General features: G+C 44.6%; 1 protein-coding gene across 1 annotated transcript; it reads left to right on the forward strand.

Annotated features, from left to right (window-relative positions):
- Nucleotides 1-5997: 5997 nt before the first annotated feature.
- Nucleotides 5998-18828, forward strand: LOC107122350 (myelin P2 protein-like). Its single transcript, XM_015425432.1, has 4 exons — nucleotides 5998-6313; nucleotides 14646-14818; nucleotides 18219-18323; nucleotides 18619-18828. The coding sequence occupies exons 1-4, from the start codon at nucleotides 6235-6237 to the stop codon at nucleotides 18667-18669; spliced, it is 408 nt and encodes a 135-aa protein (XP_015280918.1). The 5' UTR covers nucleotides 5998-6234; the 3' UTR covers nucleotides 18670-18828.
- The last annotated feature ends 1544 nt before the right edge of the window (nucleotides 18829-20372 follow it).

Consider the following 20372-nt stretch of genomic DNA (forward strand, 5'->3'; position numbering starts at 1 on the left):
ATCCTTTTGAAGGGTAGGAGCTCATACAGGCGTTGCCTTCTTTCACTGACAGAGCAGTCCTAAACAGGGTTACACCCTTCTAAGGTTGGATCAGGAGGACTAAACAGGCAGTTTCCACAAATTTCCCCTTCCTGCTGCAGACCACCGCCCTTATGTAATTCCTCAGGGTCCCCCATGCCCCAAGAACAGCATTTTGTGGAGACCAGTGGGCTGCAGCAGGTGGAGGGTAATAGGAAAGGTCTGTTCTGCCACTAGAAAATTTAATCTGGATCGAGCCCATTGACTCCAGTGGGTTTAGAAGGGGTTTAGGTCTGCTCTGCTAGTTTCCATTTCACTAGCCAGAAAACATGTTGATTAGTTGCTGAGATCCACTAGCTTAGCTCAGCTATAGTCCTAGTACAATTAACCAAAGTTATTTCAGACTAGGAGTAGGGCTCATTGTGGGAAGAAATACAACGAACTCTAGAAGGAAGCTCCAGGTGAGTGTCCCGGCTGTGGCTGGTGGGGCGGCAGAGGGAAGGGGAAAATAGAGGGAGGCAAGCCGTGTTTATTTCCTTCTGGTTAGCTGTCTCAAGTCATTTTGCTGCCCCGTGGGTAGAATGGGAGGACAGCCTCATGGTAACAGGTATAGTTCCCTCCACCCCTGACTTATGTTGATTTGGGGTTATGTAGTGGCAGCTAAGGTAGAAAAGCACCTTCTCCTATGCCATGTCTTCTGCGTTCCAAGGGTCTGGAAAGTGGTTTCATAGCCAGTTACAGGGTTGCCAACTCTGGGTTGGGAAATACATGGAGATTTGAGGGGTAGAACCTGGGGAGGGAAGGGGTGGGGAGGGACCTCATCAGGGTATAATGCCATAGAGTCTACTGGCCAAAGCAGCCGTCTCCAGGAGAACTGATCTTGGTTATCTGGACATCAGTTGTAATAGCTGGAGATCTCCAGGTACCACCTGGAGGTTGGCTTATGTTAATTTGGGGCTATGCAGTGGCAGCTAAGGTAGAAAAGCACCTCCTCCTATGCCATGTCTTCTGGGTTCCAAGGGTCTGGAAAGTGGTTCCATAGCCAATTACATGGCTGCCAACTCTAGGTTGGGAAATACCTGTAGATTTGAAGGGTAGAGCCTGGGGAGGGCAGGGTTTGGGGGGGGAAGGGACTTCAGCAGGTTATAATGCCATAGAGTCCACTGCCAAAATCAGCCATTGTCTCCAGGAGAACTGATCTGGTCATCTAGAGATCAGTTGTAATAGCTGGGAAATTTTCTGTAGGGGAAATGATGTGCTGTGGCTGGGGAACACGGTGATTTCTGGGAGATCTCCAAGCCCCACAGGGAGATTGGCAACTCCACTGACCGTTTAAGGGAAGATTGGGATATGTATTTTACCTCAGGACACATTCAATGACTCCCAACAGCAAGAGCAAACTGTTTAGAATGTTAGAGTCAAAGGCCAATCAGGCCGCATATGCAAACGAGCTCTGTGTTCCGACTGGCTATGGGAGGGAGAAGAACAGCAAACTGTTTAGAATGTTGAAGGCGGGACTCAGGCAACATAGCCAGTGGATAGGGACAGCTTCTGAGTGACACATCATGGAGCCAACTGATTTAGGAGTGTGTGGAATGTTCAGAAAGTGCCACCCCACTTCACAATTATATGTAAGGAGAGATAAAGAACTGAGGGGGGCTTTATGTCTTTTGCATTTCATTTATACAGTGAGTGACTAAAATGTGGAATTCATTGCCAGAGGATCTAGTGATGGCCACAGGCATTGTCAGATTTAAAAGGGGATTAGACAGATGCATGGAGGAGAGGTCTATCAGTGGCAACTAGCCATGGTGAATAAAGGGAACCTCCATGTTCAGAGGCGGTGAATACCAGAGTCACTGAGTCCCAGTGCCAGGAAGCAACATCAAGGGAAGGCCTCAGCCTCTGTGCCCTGTTGCTGGACCTCCAGAAGAACTGGTTGGCCACTGTTTGAGACAGGATGGACCACTGTAACAAGCATCCTGCAAAGAGTTCCAGAGAACTCAAAAGGTTGTACAATGTGTTGTATTAATTTGGTTGATCATATTAAAAGGGGAAAATGGGCTTTGTTTTGAACTTTAAATAAAATATCTGGATCATCTGTCTATATAGACTACAAGGTCAGTTCTCAGAGGGTAGCTTATTCTACAGGTTCATTGACTACTGTCGTCAGATGACAAAGAGTGACGTCTTTATTATGAAATTCCTTTATATTAGAAACTATAATGAACATAATAGCCCTGCTGGATCAGACCATTGGGGAGCCTGTGCCCTTTTCCATGGCCATTTGTACCTCCCAGTCTGCCCCTGTTGTGAGGCACAGCACTGTGGCAAGCCATAGCTATGGCCCCAGTGAGGGTGGTGGTGTGAGTGAAGGTGGCTTCCCTGTAGTATGGGGCGGGGGGAGAGGATGGCTAGGGCAGCTTCTTTGCGGTGTGGGGGAAGAAGGATAGCAGTAGTTTCCTCACAGTACGGTGTGAACAAATTGAGTAGTGGCTTCCCTGTGGGGTGAATGAGTGTGTGGGATGAGGGAGAATTAATCTAGGGCCCTTAAAATCCTTGTTTGTTTGGTGTAGTGGTTAAGAGCCAGTTTGGTGTAGTGGTTAAGAATGTGGACTCTAACCTGGGATAACCAGGTTTGATTCCCCAGGCCTCCACACGCAGCTGCTGGGCGACCTTGGGCTGTTCTCTCAGAGCTGTTCTCTCAAGAGCAGTTCTCAGTCAGAGCTCTCTCAGCCCCACCTACCTCACAGGGTGTCTGTTGTGGAGAGAGGAAGGAAAGGAATTGTAGACCACTCTGAGATTAATCTCTTCTTCTCTTCTTGTGATGGCCCTGTTTCTGGGCCAGGATATTGTGCTGGGAAACTACTTTTTAGCCACTGGTGAATGCATCCGCAGCTAAATAATTTATTTATAGTGCAAAGCAACTTTCTCTTAGAAATAAGGCTCAGCCTACACAAATAGGGAGGTATGTAACAACAGTGTTTGGTCTAAGAGAAGAAGAAGAGATTGGATTTATACCCTGCACTTCTCGACCTGAAGGAGTCTCAGAGCGGTTTACAATCCCTTTTCCTTCCCCTCCCAACACCAGACACCCTGTGAGGTAGGTGGAACTGAAAGAGCTCTCTTGAGAACTGCCCTTGAGAGAACAGCTCTGAAAGAATATATGACTGATCCAAGATCACACCAGCAGCTGCATGTGGAGGAGTGCGGAATCAAACCTGGTTCTCCCCGATTAGAGTCCATGCTCCTAAACCACTACACTAAACTAAGTGGTAAAGAAGCTGTTCCACACAATCAGATGTTTGTGTGCTCACCAAGGGCCACTTCCAATTTCACTGAGATTAGAGCTGATAAGGTACAGTTAACCAAAGTTAGCTGCCCCCAGAATACCTTGTTCTTGATACCTCCAAATCACACACCCTACCAGTGCAAACATTTTGTCGCTGCTGCTGCAGTGGTGAATATTACAGATAATACACATGATGAATGGCAGATAAGCATAGTAAGGGTTTCTCTGTCCAAAGGGATCATTTTGATCCAGTCACATGAAAGATCCTGGAGACTGAAGATCATTGGACATTTTGAGTGGGGCGATTAAGGGTGGTGTCATTAGCAGCAAATTAAGGTCTGACGCAAGTCTGGATTGTGACTTTGAATAATTGGATTTTCATAGCATCTTTTAATGAAAATCTCTCTGAGTGCCATCAAGAGACCTTTCTGTGCCTCCCCCCTCCCCAAGAGAAAATCAACAGCAATCCCTGGTTCAGGGTTCATTGCACTGTTTTTTAAGGCAACATGAAGAACCGGGGGGTGGGGATGTCCACCAATTTGATATGAGTTAACCTGGAAATTACAGGGAAATGAGAGTACAGAACTGGGTAAACGGAACTGAACTGGCACCAGTCTTTCTTGAACACTATAGACGCTGGCACCCCCTACAACATCCATGTACAGTGCAGGCTGTGAACACTGTGTACGAAATGTGACATTGTGGAGATTGCACAGGTCAGTTGCACACTAACTTCTATCCAATTTGTGCATTAAGTGCAAACACAGCTGATTGGAGGGATTAAAGTCATGTCATTCAAACAGCTGATCTTAGGTCACACTACCTACTGATTAAAAGTTCAACTATGCATTCATGGAGAGTGATGTTCCGTACACATTGTTCATCCCCCCCAATTTTACTTTGAATGTGCAAAAAAAACCACAAACAAACCTTAGTTCTTATGTCCATTAAAAAAAAAAAAACTTGAGTGAGATTCTTTAACATTGGAACTAAAGCTATGTTAAGAAATCAATCCAATAGGTTTTAATCGGAAACACATTTCCAGTTCTAACTTTCTCCATACCACCCAACTGGGATGAAATTCTCAGGGGCTGTGCTGCTTAAACAAGGGGTCTCTCTTCCTGAATTTCAGGCAGCTGGGAGAAAACCAGCATTCCTGTTCTAAAAGCCATCAACCGTGGAATCCTAAATGGAGTTACACCCTTCTACAACAGTGAGGATGTGACTGTGTCTAGGTCTACAGTGTAAAACTGCAAGAATAAAACTCTTCTAGTTCAGTGTGATTTTGATTCTCAGCACCAAAGTCCTCCTATATGTTATTTCAGAAACCTTTAAACATTTTGTAAAGGCATGTCAATAGCTGCTACCATGTTACAGATGTGGAGCAGAGACTCAAGCCCTGTTCATGGTCTATGGTCATATGGTCAGTGAACAAGCAGAATGGGAATGGCATGACCAGACCACCCCTGATGATTCAGGGCAGTGCCCACATGAAGAAATCTGTGTTTGCTCTTTGCAGACAGTGAAGCAGCCCTATGCATTTCCATCCACATGGCTGTCAGCTGAGGTAACAGCTCAGCAGGAACTACAACAGAATGTTTCAGTTCCTCATCCAGGCCGCTCATATGCCTCTGTGCCCCCACAGGGTTGCGGCTGGAGTGCTGGGCTAGGATCTGGAAGACCCAGGTTTAAATTGCTTCTTTCAGGAAGCTCACTGGGTGACTTTGGGCCAGTCACTCTCTCACAGCCTAACCTACTCACAGGGTTTTCATAGGGGTAAAATGGAAAAGGGAGAAATGATGCCTGCTGCCTTCTTAGGGGAAGGGCAGGGTAAAAATGTACCCACATACATTTCACCCTGGAGGGACCAAGTTCTTGTCAGATCTCAGAGGGAAGCAGGGCCAGCCCTTGCTGCATACTTGGCTGGGACCAAGTAAGTCCAGGGTTGCTATGTGGAGGCGGGCAATGCAAACCACCCCTGTTCTCTTGCCTTGGATTGACAGAGACTGAATTCACACATGCCCCTTGGACCACTTTTCTGCCTCTCCTCTGCTGCCACCACATTAAACCAGAAAAGTAATTTTAAATTCATTGGCAAGTCTCAAGCATGGCGAGGGGACCAAGGGATCCCAGCGGAGATTGCAGCTCCATTGCTATTATTATTTCAGAAACAGAACAATGTTTTGAGGGCAGTAGCATCTCTAAGACCAACCAAATTTAATTCTGGGTGTAAGCTTCCATGTGCGTGCACACTGCCCACCGGAATCTTTCAGGAACAGAAGAGGGTTTTCTGTTTTATGACTTAGGAGAGCAGAGGTAAGTGCGGGTGGGGTGTGACCGTGGGCATTTCGTCCCGTCCTCCAGCCTTCAGCCCTGTTTGGAGGACTTTGGTCTACACAACGAGCGGACACCAACCCATTCTCCAGTCACACAAACGTCTCTCTTCCAGCAGACCTACATGGCGATCGACTCCCCCGCCCCCACGCCGCCTTCTTGCCAAAGGCTTCTTCTGTAGCTGATTGGGAACAACGGGGGGCGCGAGCCGGCTCCTCTGCTTCCTCATCTGGAAAGCGCGCCGGGTTTTTAAGGGCCGTGGAAAGGCAGGGCGCCCCCGCCCAGCTGAGGGTGGAGGCGAAAGCTGGGCGCCTGCCGCCGCAGTAGCCCTACGCCGCTCCTCGCTTTTGCACTACGGGCGCCCTTTGGCAGGCTGCCCGGCACTGGGCAAGCAAAGAAGGGAACCCATCCGCGGCCGCCGCTCCCCCCGGGGCTGGGCCAGGCATCCCTGAGCGTGACGTCAGCCCTTCCCCATTGGCCCTCCGCAGCAGCACATGGCCGGGACATCGGTATAAAGGCGTCCCCCTCTCGGCAACCTTTCCCAGCGTCTTTCTTTAGTCCCACCGTAAGAACTTTGCGAGTCCAGCGCGATGGCGAACCTCGAAGTCTTCCTAGGCAAATGGAGTTTGCTGTCGAGTGACAACTTTGACGACTATATGAAAGAACTGGGTAAGGCAACAAAAGAAGACCCCGGGGGGAGGGGGACACACTAAAGCCTTCTGCTTTGGCATGCTGCGATGGGGGGGGGGGCTTGGCCAGGAAGACAGTGAAACAGTTTGAATGAAAGGATGGGCAGGGGAACCAGCAAGGGCAGGGGGTCTCTCCCAAAGGCTGGGCATATTATGCCCAAGGAAGGAAACCTCTTGTTTCTGCTAGATTTTGTGGGCGGGTGTGTACTTATGTGCGTATATTCACCTGAAGGTGGGGGCTACAATCCCGTGGTTAATTTATGTGGAAATAGAGCCGGAATAATTGTTGATTTGTGGCTTGGAGCTCTGATTTACCACTGCCCCTTCATATCATGTATGTAGCATAGCCAACTGCATTGTGTATAGATTACGCATAGGCTGTTGTTACAGAGTTAATTCCTGTGGATTCTATGAAATTGCAGCAACATGTTCCAAATACCGTTTGGTTGCTGAGCACTGTGTTTCCACTGTATCCACTGTATGTGCCTATGGTCTGCCTGGCTTGATTAGCAACAGAGGATTATGGAGAAGAAATAGGAGTTAATTCATTTCCCTCTCCTGGAAGCACCCCTGTCTCTCCTCTCGGATTAGCAGCTTTGGGTCTCATTTTCTCAGCTCCCGGGAGAGATCGAATGCTCTGTCCAAGGTCTGTGGAGGCGTTCTCAGTCTTGCTTTTAACAGCCCACAGACAGACAAAGTGGCTTTTGTCCCAAACAAAAAATTCAGCTGATGAATGAAGAAAGCCCATCTGGATGGAACAGTGTGTAGAAAGACGCTTATGTGTCTACATGAGGGAGAAAGGGAAGGCCGGGGGAAGGGGCAGGGTTAAGAGAGGGTCTGGTGTATTGACTGGGAGGTTTCCCCCACTGAGTCAGAAAGTAAAAGGAGAGCAGTCAGCAAAACCTTTGAGCACAGGATACTTCTGGTGACATCTGGATATATCAGCACTAGCAGTGAGTGTACAAAGGGTAGTTTACAGCAGAGGTCATTTCGGGGGGGATCGTGGGGGATCGCAGTTCCCCCGGGTGAGGTATGGGGGGCGGGGCACACGACGAAGCCCCGCCCCCTGCTTCCGGCTGCCCCGCTTCCGGCCCTCATTCAGCCAGGAGGAGGCAGGAGAAGAGGGAGAGTAAGTTGCTTCCTCCCTGCCTCTCCCCACCCCTGCCTGCCTGGGGCCAGGGAGGGCCTTTGCGGGGCTTCCTTGCACTCCCGCCGGCCTTGCAGGTCCACCGCCGGGCCCCTCATGGGCTGGGACCGTTGGGGTTGGGGTTGGGGTATGTGGCCTTATGACACACTCCCGGTGATGTCAGGGGGTGTGGCCTTATGACACACTTCCGGTGATGTCAGGGGGTGTGGCATATGCTAATGAGTTATGCTAATGAGTTCCCCTAGCTCTTTTTCTACGAAATGACCCCTGGTTTACAGTGCTATCCTATGTAGCACTACGTCCCTCTAAGACCATTCAAGTCAAGGGTGTAGAAGGGTGTAACTGTATTTGGGGTGATGGTGCCATAAATGCTGGTAGAATCAGTGCCATTAGCCAGGGTGGGGCTACGTGTATCCAGAGTGCTTGTTAGTTCCGCCTACATTTTATAAAATTAGGATTTTGTAATTCTTTTTGGACACATGAAGATGCATGTCAGATACTGTCAGATAATTGGTCTGTCAAGGTTCGAACTGGTATGTCCACAGTCTCAGCTGGAGGTCTTTCATATCATCTGGTAGTCGATCCTTTTGACTGGAGAGGTCTGGGATTGAAACTGGGACTTTCTGCATGCAAAATAGATGTTCTACTGTGGAGCCATGGTCCCTCCCCAATTTAATTTGTCACATTTCCATTTAAAAAATGAATGCTTCTTTTTTAGAATGGAAACATTTCTAATTTAACCATTGGCAACCAGTGCCCCCCCCCCCCCCCCCCCCCCCACTTCCAAATCCACACATTTGATTCGATAAGTTTGTCTACCCAGTTTCCCTGGGTGGATTTTTAAAGATCACAGTCACCTTTCTACCCCTTTAGCTTCTATGAGCCTAGCAGGGTTATAGCTGAGAAAAGCTACCAAGCTCCTTTATTAAGCTAGGTGTTTATTAAGCAAATGGAGCTGCGGTGGCTCAAGTAGTTAAGACGCTGAACTGCAGGCTGTGGAAGATCAGTAGTTCAGCAGTTCGAGACCTGGGTGCCTCATGATGGAGTGAGCTCCCATCTCTAGTTCCAGCTCCTGCCAACCTAGCAGTTCGAAAGCAAGAAATTGCAAGTAGATAAATAGGTACCACTTCGGTGGGAAGGTAACAGCGTTCCGTGCACCTTGGTGTTTAGTCATGCTGGCCACATGACCACGGAAACGTCTTCGGACAGCGCTGGCTCTTCGGCTTTGAAACGGAGATGAGCACCGCAACCCTAGAGTCGGATTCGACTGGCTTTCGAGCAAGGGAACCTTTACCTTTTTTATTAAGCAAGCAAAAGCTTCTAAAATTAAGATAGGTGGTGTTAGTCAGCTTGTGCATTTTAGCTCTTCTTAATAATTGTTCCTAGACAATCAAATGTATACTTGGGTTTGGGTTAAGATATTTCTGTGGGTTATGAGGAAATCATGTTGGGGTTTTTTTTTGTTCATTTTGACATCCCACAGGGAAATATAGGTGCCCCACCTAGTGAGGAGAGCCAGATAAAGCCTTGTTTAGAACAAGATATTGTGTTATGTATAAATATTTGGTTTTGGTTACATCACTGCAGGAGTGGAAAAAATGCTAAACTGATGAAATGTCCTTCATCTGTTCACAGGAGAAACTAAATTTAGCTTACCTAATATATTTATCTTTATAAGAAACTGAATAGTGTGCTCATCTGATTAGGGTGGAATACTTTTGTATTGCACCTGATAGATCTACTAGGTTATACTGTGGTTTGAAGGCACTAGCTTCAGCTGACATTGAATCTGGGAAGAAAGACAGTTCCGTGAATTAAAATCTGGCTGCCTGGTTTCTTTCTGTACCTGGGGGTTAATTACACCACAGAATTCAGTGATGGCTCTTGAGCAGAGCTCTGTATGTTCTGGGCTAAATTCTGTGCCAGTAATCTCATATTTGCAAAATAAGCCGAATTTTGTGAGCTAAAACAGAAGCAAGGTAAATGAATGTTGGCTAAATGGAATCCCTTATGTTCGGAAGAAGTGCACCTAATGTTGCCTGCCTCTAGGTGAGGCCTGAAGATCTCCCAGGATTGCAATTGATCTCCAGACCTGACAGCGCTCAGTTCCTCTGAAGAAAATGGCTGCTTTGGAAGGTGGATTCCATGGCATTGTACCCTCCCCAAACCCTGCCCTTGCCAGACTGCACCCCCCAAATCTCTAAGTATTTCCCAACTCAGAGCTGGCAGCCCCAAGTATACCACTGAACTGACAGCCACAGGGGCAGGGTTTGGCCTCCATGCCCTGCTTGTAGACTTTCCAGAAGTATTTGGATGACCACTATGGGAGACAGGGTGCTAGACTAGATGGACCTTTTGTACATCCTGTCTGTTTTTGCATCACCAATGGCTAGATGCTTGTTTCTGAAATTTGATAACTAAGGTTATCAGGGTACTAACTTCTGCAGCAAGACCCATTCCTGGGCATGGGCAAGAGTGATCATAGCTTATGTACTGCCATTGAGTGGTTGGAAGGAAGATAAAGAAAGGATGTGTAGCCAAGGCATTTTGATGATGTTGTGTCCGCTGACCGCCACCGGAGGTCAGCGCACACTCCTGAGCTTCAGTCCGGCACAACAATGGGACTAGGATTCTAGTCCCTCCACTGGGGGGAACCAATGGGACCTTGGCGGGAGATTCAAACCCACCAATGGGACCAGGGGAAGCCCCTGGACTGTGTATATAGTTGGCCTGCCGGCCGTTAGTCTTTAGTCTTGTTGTGTACCAGTAAAGCCATGCTGATCACTACATCAGTTTCCGTGCTTTCTTTACGCGTCTAACCCACTACACTTCAATGGCGACGAAGGTGGGATCCCGCTGAGCAACCAGCCGGGCTGTCGGACGCTAAGGGGAAGACGACGCACCGCCGCCCGCGCTCCGTCGATCGATGAGCACCGAGGGTGAACAATCCGCTTCCCAGCCGCGGCTGCAGCAATCCGCTTCCCAGCCGCAACCGACCAGCACAATGGCCAAGCTACAGACCTTCCAGCGTCTTAACTTCTGAGCCACCGCAAGAGGCAATCTTGCAAACATTAATAATGCAATCCTAAACTAACCTACCCCATAGGGTTGTTGTGAAGATAAAATCGAGAACAGCGTAAACTGTTTTGGGTCCCCACTGGGAAGAAAGGTGGAGTTAAGATGGAGTAAATAGATTAATTAATTAAATCAGAGTTTCAGAGTTCCATTGACTTCAATGAATGTAGAAGGGTGTAACTCTGCTAAGGATTACACTTTTAATAATTCAGACCGGGAAGCAGATTTTTAGATAATCCAGTGCACAATTAAACATGCATGCATGTACCTGCCCCATCCCTTGATATCTCATGACTTGCTTAGTCAGTTTTTGATGAATCACCATTGAAAAGTATGGCATTGAAACCACTATCTAGAGTGGTTGGTCTGTGATGCAAGTCATCGCTTGAAAGTGCAGCCATCAAATGATGAACAGGCATTTCTTTTCCTTGACTTGGCAAGGCTGTCAGCAGTGAAGTCTGACAAGATTTAGTATTAGGGCATATGATTACAACTGCAAGAATGACATATGCTCAATGTTGGAAACAAGACAAGGTCCCTGAAATTGGGGACTGGGTAAAGAAATTACTTTTTATGGTTGAAATGGACAAAACGACAAGAAAACTTAAAAATTTGGAGGCAGAAGAATTTTTTGCAGACTGGAAAGACTTTAAAGACTATTTAGAGAAATACTGGGATGTAAAGGACAATTTGCTTTGCTTTGATAATTATTGAAAATGAAAATAATAGAAAAAAGAATAACAATTGAAAGATAAGTTACCTGTAGATGTGATTATTGAAAAAGGGTGGTATGAAGAGATTTTAAGTTTTGGGCTGGAGGTTAGAGCACTGTGGGAAGCCGATAAGGGGGGGGGGAGAAGGAGGAAAGGATGTATAACTACATACCGTGGTGTTGTTTTTTTAGTAAAACTCTCCTAAAAAGGAGAGAATTTTATTGCTTTTAAAATTTTCAGAAAAAGGAAGGTATATAGTGGGATTAAGAATAGTGGTGACTGATGGTTGAGTTAGTATATTAATATTTTTGTTAATAATAATAATACATTCTGTAGCTTCTTCTGTGCTTGACCGATCTTTCTTCTTTACCTGTAAAAAATGAAAGTGTTAACGATATTAGTAATGTCCTTCTGGGTTACTATTAGTATTGTCCTTGAATGCGCTTTTTCAAAAGTTTTTCCGATGTTGGGTTATTTCCCTTTTTTTGTCTCAAATTGTAGGGTACTCCTCCTACAGCTCCTCCCTCCCTCCTCTTCAAAAAGTATTGAACTTTGAAAATGGGAGTCTATCTTTTCTCTTTTGTCTTTAAATTTAAATACAAGTCCTTCTGGAATCAACCATCTGTAATTAATTTGATGATTTTGCAAGAATGTGGTCAATCCTTTGTAGTCCTTCCGCTTCTTCCGAATTTCATATGGCACATCCTTTAAAATCCTTATAGTCTGTTCTCCAATCTTCAAGGGCGTTTGTGATGTTGCTTTTAAGACTTGATCTCTGGTACGCTGTTTGGTAAATTTGACAACCACTTCAGCTGGCAGATTATTTTTCTTTGTAAAAGTGGAATAGACTCTGTAAACCAGATCCATCTCTTCGCTTAACTTATCCGCTTCACTGCCAGTCAGTGGTGCCTAGGCATTCGCCAATATACTTCTGAGATCTTCCTTTTCAACCTCCTGAATTCCTTGAAATCGGAGAGTCAAATTTGATTTTTCCATCTGCAACATCAGTAATTTCTTATCTTGTACTTCTTGCTTTTTTCCATTTTATTGACCTTCTTCTTGATTTTTTGTGTATCTTCTGTTGATACCAGACATTTCTTTGCAATCTTTTCCATCTTCTTAGCTGTATCAGTCAATTGTGTCTGTTGACTGCTGAGAACACTTTCCATGCTGGATAATGTTTGATTGATTTTCTGCATTTGATCCAGCAGAGGGCGCAGCATCTCACTTTCTTGTTGAGTGGCAGCCGTCTCTGAAAGGCGGGGACCAGGACTGGAAGTTCCTGCTTGCCTCTTCACCTGCTTCTCCTTCTCCCTCTTTGGCCCCGACATCTTAACTTTTTTGTTTACTTTTCAAAAGTTCGTGCCGCGCAGCTTGGGGATGAGTCCCTCTTCTTCAGTTCATAAGATTCCCCAAAAGGTAATTTTTTCTTTCCGGATTTTCACTCCCCCCCCCCTTCTCAGAATTAACAGTCTTGTTCTGTTGGGGGGGGGCTATCCACCCTCCTCCCATACGTTTAATCCGGGGGGGGGGGGGAAGGAACGCATTCAAGTTTTTCTTTGATCGTCAACTCACAGTTGGTAGCCAATTTTGTCTTTTATAATCGCTTCATCGCTCCATCACTCCGAAAGAACCGGTGGCGTTGCTAAGTCCCATCAGGGCACAATGCTGCGGGGCCTATGGGGCATGGGGAAAGCCTCAATTTTCCGACCGTCAGGTCGGTAAAGGGGCAACTCCCCGGTGCGCCCCCTGGTCCGGAGCCTTTACACTAAGGCTCCTAGAGTCTCCACTTGTGCGGAGTCCCCCCCAACCGCGCATGGGTGAATCGACTCTGGGAGTGTCTCGGGAGTGTGACCGCCATTCGCTTCTCCGTAACCGGAAGTCCTATATACGTTTTGATATATGTTTGACCTTTTATTATATCCTAATAAATTGTTTTTTGGGGAAAAAAAGATTTAGTATTAGGGCAGGAAATCTAAACAGGCCCAAGTCTGTCTTGAGCGAATGGAAATCGGATATCTTTAGTTAGTTGGTCTATCTCTCTCTCTCTCTCTTTTTTGCTGTCAAGTCACAGCTGAATTATGACAGCCCCACAGGATTTTCAAGAGAAGAGATGTTCAGAGATGGTTTGCCATTGCCTGCCTCCGCATCATGACCCTGGTATTCCTTGGAGGTTTCCCATCCAAATATTAGCTAGGGGCAAATCTGCTTAATAGGGTTGCCAACTTCCAAGTAGTAGCTGGAGATCTCCTGCTATTACAACTGATCTCCAGGCAACAGAGATCAGTTCACCTGGAGAAAATGGCCACTTTGGAAGGTGGATGTGACATTAAACCCCATTGAAGTCCCTCCCCAAACCCTGTAGTCCTCAGGATCCACCCCCAAAATCTCCAGGTATTTCCCAACCTGGAGCTGGCAACCCTACTGCTTAGCTTCCGAGATCTGATGAAATTGGCATAGACTGGGCTATCCAGATCAGGGCAGTTGGTCTAATAGTGCCATCCTAAGCAGAGTTACACCCTTCTGAGTGTGTCAGTCCATTGGCTAAGAAGAGTGTAGCTCTGCTTAGGGTGGCACAGCAGTAATGTGGGTTTTCTGTGGGAAATTTCCAGGAAATGTTCCTATTCAGGCTTAAGTAAATAATTTAATTATTTAAATAACGTTAGCAAACAAAGGCCAACACACAATGCAGAAGTCAGGACTACATACAAGCACTTGGGTTTGTCCACCCTTCATATCCCACATATGGCAGATTTTAACATGACTGATTTGCAGCACAACAGCCTTGGCAACTCTAGCTGGAAGAGACTAAATTTACCTATTTTCCATGGGAAAATGTAGTCTTGTAAAAAAGTTTCCACCCCACATCACTGACTCTAAGTCCAAGAGGATATGAAATATTGTATCCTGCAAATTCCTTTTGGTTTCCACAGAGTGGGATGATTCTGAAGGTAGCGGTCATGGTGAACATTTCGTATTCTCTTATTGTATTTTTAACCTCTCTCCAGAAAGTGGTTTTGAACACATTATTATATATATAGATTCAGCACGATATTTTTTTTCCTGTCCCTTTTATTGCATAACAGGGGATAGGTACATGCTATCCATGTGGTTTCATTTTATTTTCTGGAGGGTAATAAAAATCTAATATATAATTAATTATAGGTGGAGCCAGAACTCATGTTCTAATATGCTGAGATTCTATATAAAAGACCTGTTGGACTTGTAAGGCAGAATAAGCTAACTCTGAGCAACCTGTTTCATGGCGTGCTGCAATGCACCAGCTGACTCTCTAAATTTCTCTTTCCTCCCCACGCTTGTTAATTAAAGTAAGGTAATCTCGAGACAACATAATGACTGTGCCTGTATCTTTGTAGGTGTGAACTTGGCCATGAGGAAGATGGGCAGTATGGCCAAGCCAGATGTTACCTTCAGCATGGACGGAGATACAGTGAAAGTGAAAACAGAAAGTACTTTCAAATCATCAGAATTCTGTTTCAAACTGAATGAGAAATTCAATGATAATACAATAGATGGCCGAAAAACAGAGGTAATTTCTTGCAGATCTTGTGAATCTGGCCGCCTTACACAAGTAATATCATCAGTCCATTTAATTTAGTAGTGTCTGCTCCAACTGGCAACTCTCTAAAGTCTCCAGAAGAAAAAGGTCTTTCCCAACACCTGTTTCCTAAAATCTTTTAACTGGAGATAGCAGGGATTGAACTTGGGATATGTGCTATACTACGAAGCCGTGTCTCTTCCCGAAACTTTCTTACCGAGAAGTTTTAAGGGATGTCTGCACCAGCAGTTGGCTCTGAACACAATAGAGAACTGGTATTGCCCCTGATTAGACTCTTCCTTTCTGAGTTTTGTCACATGGACAAGTAAAATGTAACTTTCTTCACAATTACTCTACTGATATCTGAAAGAAGCCTGAGATGTACATATTCTTCCTTGAGTTCTTGAGTACCCAGTGCATTCTATTTCAGCTGCTATTACAAGTGAAATGTTATGTATTAATCAAAATTTAGATACCAAAATTATGAAAGTGAATGAAGCTTTACTGCTGTGTATCTCAGGCCTTCTGCATTTCTGGCATCCAGCAGGTCAGCTGTATCAAGCCTGTAATGAGTTGTGTGGCTCTTCCATTGGCCTTGTGGATAAGGTGGTTTCAGTGTCCACATTATATAGGTAGGCCTGTAGCTACAGTGGGGCTGTTTGGGCCTCCGCCCTTTCCTTAATGAGCCAGCCCCACAAAATCTCCTTCTGAAAATGGTTTTTATTATTTTTTTAACATTTTAAAACTTTTAAAAAGGTGCGCTCCCATGCCTTGTCACAGCCAAACAGACCTGAGAATCCCAGATGTTGTCAGGCCAGATACCCCCCCCCTTTTTAAAGAGATCCTTGGCCAACAATCTCAGATCCCTGATGAGAAGATGCCACCGTGGGGCTGCCTCCTCCACCCTTCAGTTGTTTAGAGACAGACAGAAAAATCATGGCAGCCCCACCAGAATTTTTTTTTGCCCCACAAGCCACAAAAATCTGGCTCTATAACCAACAGAAATGATGTATGTGGAAACATGTTACTCAGTGTGTCATATCATTTGACTAGCATACCATTGATCTAGAAAAAAACAAAGCAGATGTATCTCAAGCACATTAGCAGGGCACAGAGTGGAAAGACACATTAGGATACAGTACACAAACAATTGGATATTCAAGGCAACAATACTTGCAAGACTAACACAATTTTCAGGGCTGTTGTTCAGCTGCTATGGGGAAATCTTTGGAAATAATTATACTTTCTAATCCCCCGGGGGAAGCAATGTGTGAAACACATGATGGTCACCCTATTATTAATAAACCACTTACTTCCCTAACTGCATCATCAGCCAGCATGGTGTAGTGATTAGGAGCGGCGGATTCTAATCCGGAGTCCCGGGTTTGATTCTCCCTTCCTCCACATGAAGGGTGACCTTGGGCCATTCACAGTTCTCTCAGAACTCTCTCAGCCCTACCTACCTCACAAGGTGCCTGTTGTGGGGAGAGAATGGAATGTCACTGTAAGCCGCTTTGAGACCCCTTGGGGCAGAGAAAAGCGGGACATAAAAACCAACTCTCCTCTTTTTCTTCTTTTGCTCATCTTTGTTTTGGTGACTGGTGCAGCCCCCCCCCCTTTGGACTATTGCCCTGTAACTCTTAACAGTCAGGTTGAAGATCCTGCCTGAATTGGTCAGTGGTTTTTTCCAGATTAGTGCTAAACAAATCTGACTTCATTAGCACTGGATATTTTCTAAACTGATGGTCCTTTAAAAAGGCTTCATCATCAGAGAAATGAAACTGGCTGTGCATTACATCACAAGGTTGGCAAGCTATATGATTCTTTCAGACCCAGAAGTGCTTCCTGATGTTGTGATGAATATTACTGGAGGCTAAGAGCAAAACCTAGAGCATAGAAGCATATTGGCTCCTTGCCATGACCTTTCCCTCATCTCATAATGAGGGATGTTTCCAAACTAGTTTATCAAATGGTTCTGGCAGATTTGGCTGTGGTTTTTTTTTTAAAAAAAATCTTGGGGTTTTTTATCTTGTTAATTGGACTGTTATACTTTTGTGTTCTTGCAGCCTGCTGTGGCACTGCCTTGTCTCTGAGGAGACTAGATGGGGTATAAATGTTTAAATAAATAAAGCATCTACCTATAGGCAAAAGATTTACTTTGAAATGCAGGTAGCACTCTATACAGTTCTTAACCATTTGCTGTCTGTTAACTGCTGCTGTTTTGCTCTTTCTGTTAAAATATAAAGGCCTACAGCTGGAGACACTGAAGGGTTAGAGCCAATGTACTGGACTATTCGGAACACTATTGTTAGGCAAACTGAAGTGGTTGCTGTAGATAGCAGATTTTGGGGCATCATTAAGGATAGTGGTATGAACACATGAAGCTGCCTTACACTGAATCAGACCACTGGGGTCCATCAGAGTCAGTATGGTCTACTCAGACTGGGACAGTGGCTCTCCAAGGTCTCCGGCTGAGGGTCTTTCACATCACCTACTGCCGGATCCTTTTACTGGAGATGCTGGGGATTGAACTTGGGGCCTTCTGCATGCCAAGCAGGTGCTGTACCACTGAGCCACAATCTGACCCACAATCGATTGAAATGTTTTCCTGCACAAGTCTGTTCGAAAAAACAGGAGCCAAACAAGCAGGGTTATGCAGGACAATTTCCTAGTGTATTATGTTTTTATGTTCATTCCTTTGTATTATGTTTTTAATTGATATCTGTTAATATTTTAGCTGTTGTTAGCTACCTTGAGACTGCTTGGTAGCAAGAGGCAGCTAATAATAATAATAATAATTATTATTAATAATAATAATTTATTAATGTGTTTGCTGACTGTTCCACACGGAGCATGAAAATATCTTCAGTCAGTCTTGAGTTATCTGAGCCAACATCAAGTTTCTGACAGACTTCTACAGGATTTTTTAATTCAGTCCGGGAAGCAGATATATTTTTAGATATTCCAGTGCACAATTAAACATGCATGCATGTACCTGCCCATTAATTCTTTTAATAATTTAATTTAATTGTTTAATTCAGCATAAATAATACTGATCTTTAAATTATGAAGAGAATTTTACCATTCCCAATTAGAAATCTGAATAATCAAGAACACGGGAACACAACTCCTCAACACTCAGATGGATGATACAAATGGCCACTGCCCTGTGCCCCACATGCTTGAAAAAAGTTTACCATCAGTTTCTTTCATTTTTAATTATAAATTATAATGAAGGATCAGGAACATGAGAGTTACAGTCTGATCACCTTTTACTTTCCTTAATGGAAAATTGCTGTTGCTTTTCTTGAGGCCTTCAGACAGGTCAGGTTAGAAATCCAGGTCACTAAGGAGCTAACTAAATACCAAAGTCTCTGTATTCCTTTTGCAGACCCTTATAACACTAGGTGATGATAACGTGTTGATCGAGGTCCAAAAATGGGACGGCAAAGAGACCACGATAACAAGGAAGGTGGTAGATGGGAAGATGATTGTGGTAAGTGGAATGTACTCCTGGTTTCCATACAGAATTATAAGCAACAGCAAGCAACATGGAATACACTTCTAGCATAACAAGTATTCATCTGTTCTACTGTGCTTCACAACAAGCTGGAGTTTAACTGAAGGCTTCCTTCCGTCGAAGCCTTCATGTGCAAAGGAGGGAAGGGAGGATGAGAGCAAACTGTCTGTGCCCAGCCTGGACAGACAGGTGGCATTAGAGTTAGTTTCCGTTTCCACACAAGAGAAAGAGTAAGAAAAAGACTTACGAGTGAATCTTCTTTGTTTTCCAGGAATGTGTCATGAACAATGTCAGATGTACTCGGGTATACAAGAAAGCATGAAGACCCTGGTTCCTTGTTTATGCTGGGAGTTCAGTGATGGACAGCTCAGTTCCGGGCATAAAGCTAGTCAACACTCCATATTGTTTCTCACCTTTGTCTCCCCACTCCCTTGTTTTTTAGCATCTTGGAAGAACCAGTACTGTATACAAATCTGTTATGTATCTTTTGAGAACTATTAAATTTGACAAATATAAGATGTAATCGTGTAACTGTGCTGTAGTTTTTGAAATATTTTTTTTCTTTTCACTTCCCAGATGTTCTGAAAAATTATAGATAAGTCAGGTGGTGGAAAGGACCAGCTGGTTAAGATACATATTCTGTATGCAGGCCAAGAGGAATTAGCATCCCTTTCTTAACAACACGAGTCTTATGGGCTTAACAGTTCCTTACCATTCCAATGTAGTTTAATCAGCTACCAGTGAAATTCTGTTATTCCCATAGCTGTGCCAGACACAGTTGAAAACTGTGGATTGTGACCCTTGAGGACATGGTTCCAGCAAATCCTTGCTTTTGTACCTTTGCCTCCACTGTAAGCTCTTCCTTCATGTTCTACAGTGTTGGGACACATTGTCTTTCCTTTGGTTCCTGTTCTTCGTAAGCAAAAGATGCAACATGCATTAAAATGCCATTCCAGAACTGCTATCCTACTTAGATTCCTAAAATCCTCTCATGAGGCTGTAGGCTGTCTCCAAGACCCCAAGGTTCCCCCACAGCTCATTTTGCCACTGGGGAAAGCTCAAAGGGCTAGTCATTCTGTTTTTTTGTTGCTTACCCTTTCAGAGACATAGGTAAGTATTTAAGTGTTGAACAGGATCTTTAATATAGTTTAGTTATATCACAACACCCAAGTGGAACTGAAAATGCTGGTCTTTAAGATGTTAAAAAACTTTTCTCCAAATGGTATATTTGTACCTGTTTATTACATGGATAAAGGGAACCGGCATGGTATAATGGTTAAGAGTGGCGGGTTTAATTCCATACTCCTCCACATGAAGCCAGCTGGGTGACCTTGGGTCAGTCACAGCTCTCAGAGCTCTCTCAGCCCCCAAAATAAGTCTAGCTCTGGTGCATAATGCTAAAAGGAGCTAGTACTTCGGGCAGCCAGACAATCTTCAGATCTCCTGGCTATACCACACACAATGCCATATGATTATGATTATTATTACTACCTGGTAACAGGGTATTTAAAAAGCAATTTTATACATATTTGTCATTACTAAATTGCTCTCTTTTCTACAGTGAAGTGAAGTACTAGTGCTCATATTAAACCTGGTATTTGTTTGTTAAACCAGTATAGAAGGTGTTTAATTTCTAGAGGAGTATAGTGCTTTAGCAGTCATCTCAGGAATTGTTATCAAAATCTTTGTTTTTTAAAAGATATCTGGATAAATCTAAAGAATGTATGAAACTTTTAAATCTAATGCTTCAGTTCTGACTCACTGGGAACCAGTAGGGTATTCTCTAAGCATGGCTACAAAGGAAGGAGGGATGAGGGAGACAAAGGCCTTGGGACTCATAATCCTGGGCAAGTCATGTGGTTTGTTTTCATAAAATGTTTGTTTCAGTTGAATGTTGTGGGATGGGGGTGGGCAGAGGGAATCTTCCTGGGGGCCCAAATGGTTTTTAGTAACCCTGCCTCCAAGAAATGGTGTTTACCCTCTTCCCCTTGTTGGCACCACGGATTTACTACTACTTGAAGTGGT

Source organism: Gekko japonicus, unplaced genomic scaffold (genome assembly GCF_001447785.1).
Source record: "Gekko japonicus isolate JY-2015 unplaced genomic scaffold, Gekko_japonicus_V1.1 scaffold301, whole genome shotgun sequence".
Lineage (NCBI taxonomy): Eukaryota > Metazoa > Chordata > Lepidosauria > Squamata > Gekkonidae > Gekko > Gekko japonicus.

Bases quoted from the DNA above. Each gene is read 5' to 3' on its own strand.
- LOC107122350 (XM_015425432.1), top strand. From the start codon at position 6,235: ATGGCGAACCTCGAAGTCTTCCTAGGCAAATGGAGTTTGCTGTCGAGT. The intron at 6,314-14,645 runs GTAAGGCAACAA...GTATCTTTGTAG, and splicing joins CGACTATATGAAAGAACTGG to GTGTGAACTTGGCCATGAGG. The intron at 18,324-18,618 runs GTAAGTGGAATG...TTTGTTTTCCAG, and splicing joins TAGATGGGAAGATGATTGTG to GAATGTGTCATGAACAATGT.